General features: G+C 50.1%; 1 protein-coding gene across 24 annotated transcripts in view; it reads left to right on the forward strand.

Moving 5' to 3' along the window:
• The window catches only part of MAPT (microtubule associated protein tau), a 96,268-nt gene that overhangs the window by 77,483 nt on the left and 7,321 nt on the right, over window positions 1–11,464 (forward strand). For 15 of the 24 annotated variants that reach the window (XM_084750020.1, XM_084750031.1, XM_084750037.1 and 12 more), the window contains 3 exons: window positions 6,007–6,099; window positions 9,415–9,496; window positions 10,528–10,640. In XM_084750020.1, the coding sequence (XP_084606146.1) occupies window positions 6,007–6,099; window positions 9,415–9,496; window positions 10,528–10,640 (288 nt within the window). The remainder of the gene's footprint in view (window positions 1–6,006; window positions 6,100–9,414; window positions 9,497–10,527; window positions 10,641–11,464) is intronic. The other 9 variants (XM_084750038.1, XM_084750035.1, XM_084750041.1 and 6 more) reach the window with 1 other exon arrangement.

Genomic DNA, 11,464 nt, shown 5'->3' on the forward strand with positions numbered 1-11,464 from the left:
AGTCTTGCCTTGCGTGCGTGAGGTCCCGGGTTCTGACCCCAGCACCAGATAAACACTTCCTGGTAGAGCGGACCCGTAGTCCTCACTCTTCCAGAGATGGAAGCAGGAAGATAGGAAGTTCAAGGACAACCCTCACTACATGAAGAGTTCAAAGATGGCCTGGGTTTTTGGTTAGTGTCCACCTGGTTGACTAAGCAGACAAGCTCCTCTCAAGACTTGTAGATCCACGCAGGGTCCCTCACGCCAAAGCTTGCAAAGCCTGGCCGCACCAACGGCAAGTGACCACAAGATGGCGATGGAGTGCTGTTCCTGGACCACCCACAGGTGCTGCTCCTTTATCTGCAAGTGTGTGTTGTGGTTTTTCTGAGTGGTCTTCTTCCCTGACCCTTGGGATTCTTTTTTTTCTTTCGGTTTTCGGTTTTTTGAGACAGGGTTTCCCTGTGTAGCCTTGGCTATCCTGCACTTTCTTTATAGACCAGGCTGGCCTCAAACTCACAGCGATCCACCTGCCTCTGCCTCCCAAGTACTGGGATTAAAGGCCTTTTTCTTTTTTTTTGGTTTTTCGAGTCAGGGTTTCTCTGTGTAGCCTTGGCTGTCCTGGACTCACTTTGTAGACCAGGCTGGCCTCGAACTCACAGGATCCACCTGCCTCTGCCTCCCAAGGGTTGGGATTAAAGGTGTGTGCCACCACCACCCAGCTAAAAGCCTTTTTCTATCTTTCATCTCTGCCTGTTTCTTTCTATCTCTGTCTGCCTCCCTCACCACTGGCCATATGGAGATATGAGAGAAGTCTTTTGTTTTTGTTTTTTAAAATATTTATCTATTTTATGTATATAAGTACATTGTCTTCATGCACACCAGAAGAGGACACTAGATCATATTACAGATGGTTGTGAGCCACCATGTGGTTGCTGGGAATTGAACTCAGGACCTCTAGAAGAGCAGCCAGTGCTCTTAACCGCTGAGCTATCTCTCCAGCCCAAGAGAGTTTTTTTGTTTTTGTTTGTTTGTTTGTTTTAATGTTAACGTGTGTGTGTGTGTGTGTGTGTGTGTGTGTGTGTTGGAAGTGTTTAAAATACAACATACTGACACAAAAAAAGAGAGTTGTTTTTGGTGTTTTGTCTTGTTTAGATAGGGGCTCGCTTAATCCAAGCTGGCCTCGAACTCACATGTGGTTGAGGATGGCTTTGAACTTCTGAGGTTCCTGCCTCTACCTACCAAGTGCTAAGACTACAGAGGCTTTCATCAACACATTCAGTTTTATACAGTGGGAAGGCTTGACCTCTGGGCCTTACGCATGCTGGGAAAGTCCTCTCCTAACGGACGTCCTCAGACACCACCATGGTTGAAAGGCAGCCATAATGGTGCCTGGTTCCTTATTGCCTTCTACAGGTTGGCTAGCCTGGATACAGACAGACTTTCTATGGGCCTCAGCTGCCCACACCAGGTTCATTTCCCAAATGGGGCATTGCTGTGGGCGCGGCCCCACCCGGCCAGCAGCAGCAGTCGTGGGGCTCCTTGGTTTGGAAGCTTGGGGGCCAAGAAGGGATCCCTGAGAGCTCTGAACCCAAGCAGAAGGGGAAAAAAGCCCCTCTAGGGCTTGAATGGCTTTGGGGTCTCTGGGAAGTGTAAACCAAAGAGGGCCCAGCCTTTCCTGTGGGATTAGAATGAGAAACACACACACACACACACACACACACACACACACGGGGTGGGGTCTCTATGCATGTTGCAAACCATATGTGATTGCTTAATGTTCTATGATTAATTTGGCTGCTTTTTGGGTTTTTTTTTTGGTTTTTTTTTTTTTAGAAAGGGTTTCTCTGTGTGTAGTCCTGGCTGTCCTTGAATCACTCTGTAGACCTGGTTGGCCTCAAACTCAGAGATCCTAGGGACAGCTAGGGCTACACAAAGAAACCCTATCTCAAAAACCAACCAACCAAATAAATATAATAATAATAATAATAATAATAATAATAATAATAATAATAATAATAATAAAATAAAAGGTTATTGAATACAGACTCTTATAGTCAGCACTGAGCTTCCTGGAAGCCAATGAAGAAAATAAAACATGATTGATCCAGGTGTGGTGGCGCACGCCTTTAATCCCAGCACTCGGGAGGCAGAGGCAGGCAGATCACTGTGAGTTCGAGGCCAGGCTGGTCCTCAAAGCGAGTCCAGGATAGTCAAGGCTACACAGAGAGACCTTGTCTCAAAAAGCCAAAAACAAACAACAACAACAAAAAAAAACCCCAGAAAACATGATTGATCACATCATGATTGATCACAAAAGTCCTTATTTGACAAAGAAACTTTTTGGAGGAAACTTACTATTTTCTAGACACCAAGAAACCAAATTAAGGCTGGACAGTGGTGGCACATTCCTGTAATGATGCCAGGGACCAAAAGGCCTGAGGCCGACCCCCACCCATTCAGTATTTGCAGCAAACATCCTGCTGGGCCACTCATTAGGTATGCAAGGCATCCGGCTTAACCCTGAGAAGACAGCGATCTGATCCTAAGATAACCACAAAGACATCCTGCTTTGTCTCACCTGGAAGACCCCTCCCCTTGCAAATGTTCCCGGGGCTCAACCCAGAAGATTTTGTACTTTTCCACTACTCTCCTTGCGTACCCCCGCCCTCCCTAAAGCAGGTTTTAAAAAGCCTGCCATTACCCTCCATAAACGGCTCTTGACAAGCAACTGTTCGCTTGAGCTCTACGTCTCTCTCGCCCATGTCTTTACCTACAGGTTGCGACCCCCCTCAACCCCCCAATAACTGACCAGCTGGACTGGTCGGTGGACTAGTTACATGGACTAGTTATCCTAGTTACATGGACTAGTTAATCTGGCGCCCAACGTGGGGCATGTCAATGAGCGTAAGAGAGGAACCCTGCAGAGAGGAACAGGAAGGAACACGAGAAGGAGGGAGAGATTCGCGCAGGCAGAGTTCAGCCACGGAGAGGAGCTGCCTCTCTCCGCTTTCGTTTTCGCCGGACTCAATTATGTCCCGTATAAGGCCCCAATAAGAAAAAATACTGTTCGACACCGCTGTATTACCATCTTTTTTAATAAGTGCATTAAGCTCACGCCCCACCTTCTGCCACTTTTCAGAATGAATAGTAGGTCCATCAATCATGAACCAGGGACAGGTCTGGTCAATAAAAACAAAAAACTCAATCAAATGTTTCTTGCCCTTACCTTTAATAAACGAGCTCTTGACAAGCAAAAAAAAAAAAAATGTCTTCCACGCCCCAAGAAGAGGGGCCTCCCAGGGCCAGGGCACAGAGGTCAACCTGTAAATCGAGCCACTGGGGATTAATGCCCTGAGAGGAGGAGGAACTAACAATATAATCCCAGAACTTGGGAGGCAGAGGCAGATGGAGCTCTGTGTGTTCGAAGCCAGCCTGGTTTACCAAATCCAGGAGAGAGAAGGCTACACGGAGAAATCTCCTTCAGGAGTTTATCCAGAGGAAGTTATTAATAAAGCTGATCATAGCAGAACATGCCTGTTACCTGAGCCCTGAGAGGCTGAGGCAAGAGGGTAAAGAGTTCAAAAGCGGGCTGGAGAGATAGCTCAGAAGTTAAGAGCACTGCCTGCTCTTCCAAAGGTCCTGAGTTCAGTTCACAGTAACCACATGGTGGCTCACAACCATCTATAATGAGATCTGATGCTCTCTTCTGGTGTGCAAGAAGACAGAGCGTTCATATACATAAAATACATGAATAAACATATTTAAAAAAAAAAAAAGAGTTCAAAGTCCTTTTGGCTACATAAAAGGTTTGAGGTTAGCTTGTGTTGCATGATATATTTGTCTCAAAAACACAGAAAAAAGAATAAGAAAACCAGCCGGGCGGTGGTGGCACACGCCTTTAATCCCAGCACTCAAGAGGCAGAGGCAGGTGGATCTCTGTGAGTTCGAGGCCAGCCTGGTCTACAAAGGGAGTCCAGGACAGCCAAGGCTACACAGAGAAACCCTGTCTCGAAAAACCAAAAAAAAAAAAAAAAAAAAGAAAGAAAGAAAGAAATACTACTTCTAGGAGTCTACACTATGAAGATGATACAAAATATGGAAAAGTTCCTTGCCAAAATAGGTTCACAGTGGGATGTTTATATTCTTTTTTTTTAATTAATTTATTTATTATGTATACAACATTCTGCCTGCATGTGTGCCTGCCAGCCAGAAGAGGAGAGGGCACCAGATCGCATTATAGATGATTTTGAGCCACCATGTGGTTGCTGGGAATCGAACTCAGGACCTCTGGAAGAACAGCCAGTGCTCCCAACCGCTGAGCCATCTCTACAGTCCAGTGTTTATATTCTTAACATGGAGCCAATGCAAATATTTGATATCCCAGGAAGAATCCACAGAGGGGTGACAGTTACAGGAGCAGTTTTAGCATTTAGCCTAGGAGCTGGGAAGCATACAAGCACAGCTGTGAGGACTAATAAACTGACCTGGCATGGCTTTGCATGCTTCGGAAGGGGAGGCAGGAGGCTGTGGGCTGGACGGTCGGTCATCCCTGGCTGCTCATTGAGTCTTGAGACCAACCTGGGGTGCACGAGACCCTCTTTCCAAAAACTAAAAACATGTCTTCAAAAGGAAAAAGGGAAACACTTTTTAGTCACTTAAACCAGATTTCTATTCTAAGCCTAGGTCAGGGTTAGATCTAGCCTTTCCTCGGTGCCCCCCACGGCCTTGGGGACAGCCAGGGATGTTCCATGGCTCCTCGCCTGTGTGAGAACACAGCTGTCACCTCAAAGCCAAGGAGAATTTATTCTGGAGCCAAAAATATTGGTGACCATGGCCCCAGACTATGAATTTAGATTTTCCCCAATACTACATTCTGACCTGGTAATAGTGTAGTGAAAGTTTCCTAGTAACACACTGAAATGAAAGTGTAAACGGAAGTAGTTTTCATATACATCGGTGAAAAATGAGAGTAGGCCAGCATGCCGGGCGTGGTGGCACACGCCTTTAATCCCAGCACTCGGGAGGCAGAGGCAGGCGGATCGCTGTGAGTTCGAGGCCAGCCTGGTCTACAAAGTGAGTCCAGGATGGCCAAGGCTACACAAAGAAACCCTGTCTCAAAAAACCAAAAAAAAAAAAAAAAAAACAAATACAAAAAACAAAACAAAAAATTATGACTAAGCTGAGAAGGTGGTATACAACTTTGATCCCAGAGCTCAGAGGCATATGGATTTCTGTAAGTTCAAGGCTAGCTTGGTCTACTGCTGAGTTTAACACAGCCAGGGCTACATAAAGAGAGCCTGTCTCAATCTTAAAACACACACACACACACACACACACACACACACACAAAGCTAAAAATTGCCACGCCCAGGACAGTTTTAAAGTATTTATGTAATGTATGTCTGAATGTGTGCATGCCACCGCATGCATGTGGAAGTCAGATCACATGTAGGGTCATTGTGACAAGGGTCTTTACCCTCACTAAGCCATCTCATCAGGTCAGCTCAAGATAGTTTGGCTTGGAGCCTTTAACATCCCAGCTCTTTCTTTCTTTTGTTTATTTTTTCCAGACAGGGTTTCCTCTGTGTAACAGCTCTTGGCTGTCCTAGACTCGCTCTGTAGGAGACCAGGCTGGCCTCGAACTCACAGAGATCTGCCTACCTGCTGGGATCAAAGGCGTGCGCCACCCTCGCCCAGCAGAAGGTCTTTCTTATAAAGTGTCTTGCGCTGGTGTGGCCGTTTGGGTTTTTTTTTGTTGTTGCTTTTCTTCGGAGAACTTGACGCAGGGGACTCCCTATTTACACCTGTCACTGCCCCCTCAACCTGGTGGCCTCCCGGCTCTGTTTTCCAGTCCCCCAGTCATGTTTTCTTGCAGGCTCATTATTGCATCTAGCAGGTTTCCAGTGTGCCTGTCCCCTGAGGAGGTGGGGTTCAGACCTGGCTCTCTGCCCCCAGCAGCCCCACAGGTCAGGGGTCAGTGCTCTGTGGGGGTGGCCATCACTCATTCTTTTTTTCTGGCTATCAAAGGTGCAGATAATTAATAAGAAGCTGGATCTTAGCAACGTCCAGTCCAAGTGTGGCTCAAAGGACAATATCAAACACGTCCCGGGCGGCGGCAGTGTGAGTACTGTCACACGGCACGCAGTGTGCTGCAGCTTTCACTGTGAGAAGTGTCATGAGTGTGTACTTGTGAGACATTGCATAGAATAAACCATCGCAGGCTCAGGACCTCCTGTGTCCCCACGCTGTGTCTGCGTCTCCAGACACCCCTCCCTGTGCTGGGCGGGAGGGCCCAGCAGACTAGGGAGAGCAGTTAGCGTCCACTCACCGCCCTCCCCCCCCCCCCCCCCCGCCTGAGTGTCTATGTTCCTAGAAGCCCCACAGCTATTGGAAATGGGGCTGAAGACCCTGGCGCCTATGGCTGGGCTCACGCCTGTTACCTCATATCTGGGGCAGGTTCTGCTAAGGATGTGATCTGAATAGACACTAGGACTTCCTGTCTCATGTCAAAGGTCAGAAAGGGCCCTAATTACCCTAAACACCATTTCTGGTCTGGGACTCTTTCATCTTTGAGAGAGGAAACAATTCCTAAGCTGCTCAGTTAAATTTACCTCCCCCCCACAAAACAAAACAAAACAGAGACTCTGGTTGCAAAGGTCCTTACAAAGCAGTCTCAGGCGACATGGCCTGCATTGTTCACCAGAGAAAGGCTGCTTAGGGTTGTAAATTTGTCCCCCTTTAAACACCACTGGGGACTTGGAACATCCTCAGAGGGTCCCTGTGAGATGGTCTCAGGCTCCCTCCATGGGCTGAAGGATCCCCTTGTACTCCTGGCTGGCCTGTGCCTGCAGGATAGCCTGTAGGCTGGCCTCAGGTTGCTCCCTGCCAGCTCCCTCATGGTGCTCCCCGTCAGGGTCAGTCCCGAGAGGGGGCCCAGGCCTGCATACTGAAAGCAGCTAGCTTCCTGCTGGCTCAACCTTGTGACTGCTGGAACACTGGGCTGGGCCGTGTTTCCAGAAAGGACCTCAGCCCACAGCGTTTATTCTTGCAATGCCCTTCTGCCTCCCGCCCTGGCACCCGCCCTGCCTTCTGACTCTTGGACCTTTGGCCCCAGAGCAGCAAGTGCTGGCCCTGTGGCTACTGCTTTCTCACGCTGACTCACAGTGTTGCCTTCTCCTCTGTCCTCCACTCCCCGCCGCTCCTGCCACACCACCTCCCGTACTTGTTTTTTTTGTTTTTTGTTTTTTTTTTGCTTCAGAAGAAAAGGCGGGGCTGTTGGCTACACTGTAGCTACTGCCCAGTCTGATGCCCTCTTGGAGTATACTCAATAAACTATTCTAGGAAGAGATGGGTAGCGGAAAGAGATCTTTAATGATCAATATCCTTGTCTCTGGGCCCTGTTATGTTGTGTGTGATATTTTGGCTTCCCAATGCAGGTGTGCTGTGGCCGGAAAGGAAAGCCCTGGGTGTTTGGTTTTGCTCATCTCTGGTCTGCAACTGGGGCTGAGGCCCTGGCTCCCATGGGCTGCAGAGGGCAGATAGATGCTCCTGCAAGGAAAGTTGGGAAGAGCGGGCTCAGGGCAGCGGTGGGCATTTGCTGATCGCCTGATGAGGCCTCAGTACCTAGGCTCCCAGGGAATTTTGTAACATGTACTGCAGTGTGTCGGCCTGGGAGCTAGCCTATGCCCTTACATAGAGTCACAGGATAGCCTGGGCTGACCACGAGGGCTGTCCTGCGGCCGCTGTTGACCACAGGACGGACCAGTAGAGAAAGCTGTCTTGAGGGAGGAGGCTGGGGGGCTCTAGCCTCTGTCAGTTTGGGTTGTAGGATTCCTGGCCTGGGCTGCACATCTGGCTTGCTCCTTCCTGGCTCGCTCTAGAGTGGCAGGACTTGGGGCAGGCAGGCTTCTCCACCTCCAGGCTCGCCTGTGGTCTCCTCTCCAGGAGTCACTCTGTGAGCTCTAGTCTCCTCATGACAGCTGCTTCTCCCATGCCCCGTACATTCCTTTCTCCTCTGGCCAGTCCAGGTTTCCAACACTTTCTACACCCCTGCCTCACTCTCTGCTCCTTTGCTCTAAAGTGAGGTCCTGGTCCCTGTAGCATTCCTGTTAGGCTCTGGCTCCCACGGGGCTGCAGAGGGAAGATGCCTCTGGTGTGTGTGTGGGGGTGGGGGGTGGGGGGGGAGGGGAAGCCAGCCCCTTAGCTTCCCCCATCATCACCTACCCCAGAACTCCTACTGTCCCCTCAATCTGTTTGCAGAAGGTTCTTAGGATCATCTGCTCTTCACCCATCCCCCACAGGGGCAGGTTGACACCTCAGCACAGTGACATATGAGGCCATAGCCCTCCTCTTCTGTCAGGTCCATTAGCAACACGCAACACACACACACACACACACACACACACACACACACACACACACACACACACCACATAACCTCAGCACAGCCATACATGCAAATGAGAGGGATTTGTCCATCGAGACCTCTGTGGAAAGTCCACCTTGCTCTGCTGACTCTCACACATAAGGCCACCCCTTTCCCAGGATGGGAGATGAACTCCTCACTCCCTGGAATGGCCCCACCCATGAGCAAAATGGGGAGGGGGGGTCCTATAGGATTTAACAGGTGGCAGTAGCGACCAGCTACCTAAGCTGTAAAGCTGAGTTCTGAGAGGCTGGCTTCTGGGAGCTTCACCTGCCTAGTGGTCTCCGTCAGGAAAGCCTTGCTGCGGGGCCATGTGAAGGACCGTTGGGCTGGCCGGTCTCCCTGTGTGTCCTGTCTGCTCATACATGCTTTGCTGAGGCACTTACTAAACCTGTGAGTTCTGCTGTGCGCCTGCCCTTCCTGTTGGTGTTGCTTTGTTCTTCTCAGTAGGGACTGAAGTGTCCAGGACACTGTGTCCAGACACCAAGTGCCTCCCACCCTGAACCATAGAGCTGTTCTGGGTCCTGTTTGCTGACTAGTGGTCCAGGACTGTGGGAGCTTCCTGGATGAAGCTCCTGTCCTCATCGGCCTCTCCTCTTTCAGGAGATTGTCTGCAGGGCTGTGTAGGCCTGTCACTTCTTCCTCCACTGGGTGCCATCGGTCTTTCCTCAATACAAGGATTTATAGTTTTTAAAAAAATATTTAAATATATGCTAAATAGATACCATGGTCACATACAAGGACCAGGCACTCCTGCTTTTCCATAAAAGCCTCTTGTGTTTCTGGGATTGAAGATGCTCAGGTCCCATGATTACTTTGTGAGGGCCCAGCTTCCGGGGAGACGGGGGTTGGCTGGATTTGGGGAGCATATTTTCCTCCCTGAGTGGGATGTATCCAGTGGCTGATGGGAACCACTGACGAGTGGCCCATCGGGCTTTGCGCTGTCTTACACCCTTAGTGACATAACCGCCTTTATTCGCTGTCTCTTTCCCATCCTCTTTGACCTGCAGGTGCAAATCGTCTACAAGCCAGTGGACCTGAGCAAGGTGACCTCCAAGTGCGGCTCCTTAGGCAACATCCACCATAAACCAGGTAGCACTTGGGGAAGGCAGGCTCTGGGACAGGAGAGCGCTGGCTGGGCTGGTGGGTGCCTCCCGGAGCAGGGCTAACCTGGACAGTGAATGTAAAATGTGAAAGTGCTCTGTGGCCTAGGACAGTGACTGTCCCTGCTGGCTCCTGAGAAGGGCCGTTTGTCACCCTAGACAAAGGATGGGAAGAAGAGGAAGAACTGGTTCAAGATTCCATCCTGTGGCTCTCCAAAAAGGAGAGCTGTATAAAAGGACCAGCCACGGGCCTGAGTGGAGCCCCAAAGGCGGGCTCTGTGGGCATCTCAGCTTTGTTCTCAGCCAGCATGGGGAACACGTCATCCACTTGCACCAGCCATAGCAATGAGACCTTCTGGGCTGTCATCCTGTGCTTGCTGTGACTGTGTTTAAACAAAGCACCTTTCCCAGGAAAACAGTGCAGGTCACCCCCTCCTCTGCTCGCACCCCAGTGTGCTGGCCCGAGTCAAAGTGGGGAGAGCAGGTTAGGGTCCTGCCTCGTTGTGCATTGGGCAAGCAGTTTGATTCCGAGGTCTTGAGGGGCTGCGGCTTACAGGGTGTTCGTAGGAGAGCCTCCCCCACTAGAAAGCAACCACTTCAGAAGTTAGCATGCCTTCTCTTGGCCAGGCTTCATGTACCTCTCAATAAAAGAGATTTCACAGAGTAACTATCCCACGTGCACCTCAATTAGAGAAGAGGCAGGTAGTTTGCAAGCCCTTACAAGGGTTCCCTTGTGGCTAAGCCTCCTTCTAGATAAAACACAGTCTGGCAACAACCCCCAAGGGTTGGGCTGTTCTGTGATCGCTGGCCCAGGCTTTGTTGGAATCAGAGTAGCCATGTTTTCCAGTGCTCCCCTCCTGAATGGTAATGCCTGACCTACTTTTTGACCAAGCCTCCGGCAGCCCCCAGGAACTTTGCTCTGCTAGCTCGCTCAGAGCTTGTTTAACATACGCTGAGTGTCACACCCCACCCCAGGCCACCAGAAGATGACAAGAGGCTCTTGTGTGGGTTGTGTTCCAGGAGGTGGCCAGGTGGAAGTAAAGTCAGAGAAGCTGGACTTCAAGGACAGAGTCCAGTCAAAGATTGGCTCCTTGGACAATATCACCCATGTTCCTGGAGGAGGGAATAAGAAGGTAAGGGGTGGGGGGCACATGGGGGAGGGCACATGGGAATGTTGGGGCTAATGGAGGGGACAAGGCTGGTCCTAGAGCAGTGGTTCTCAACCTGTGGGTCATGGCCCTTTTGGGGGGGATTGCATATCAGATATCTATATTATAATTTCTAAGAGTAGCAAAATTACAGCTATGAGGTAGCAACAATAAAATTCTATGGTTTGGGGGGTTGCCACAAGATGAACTGTATTAAAGGGTTGCAGCACCAGGAGGGTTGTGTCCTAGGGTCCCACATGGACCATCTGAAGACAGATTCTCACCCTCAGCTTAGCACACCAAAACAAACAGGAGACAAAAGTCAGATCTTTTTTTTTCCTGTGGTTACCAGAGAGCTAGAGCAGAAATTGGAGTGCTTACTGAGATGTGGCCCAGCTAGCAGAGAGCTTGCCCAGCCTGCACAGAGCCTCCAGGTCCCAACCCCAGCACTGTAAAAAACTGGGCATAGTTGGTGCATGCCTATAATCCTGGGTGGAGGCAGGAGGATCAGGAGTTCAAAACCACCCTCGGCAAATAAGTTTCAGGCCAGACTGTGCTACACAGATTCTCACCAGACAGACAGACAGACAAACCCAGTGGTGCTGAAACCTCTGCACATGCATAGAGAACTGCTCACACTTCCCAACTACATCTGGCCTCCAGGCTGAAGACTGGATACTTAGTGGATATGGTATGGGTGGGGTCAGGGGACACACGGGTGTGTGTGGCTCCGAGCAAGCTGCTCTTGCCCCCATCACAGGGTGAGGCTGTCCTGCCCCGCACTTGTCTGTCCCTGAACTGTGGAGCTG

The sequence above is a fragment of the Acomys minous genome (assembly GCF_964271855.1).
Source record: "Acomys minous genome assembly, chromosome: 12".
Classification (NCBI taxonomy): Eukaryota; Metazoa; Chordata; class Mammalia; order Rodentia; family Muridae; genus Acomys; species Acomys minous.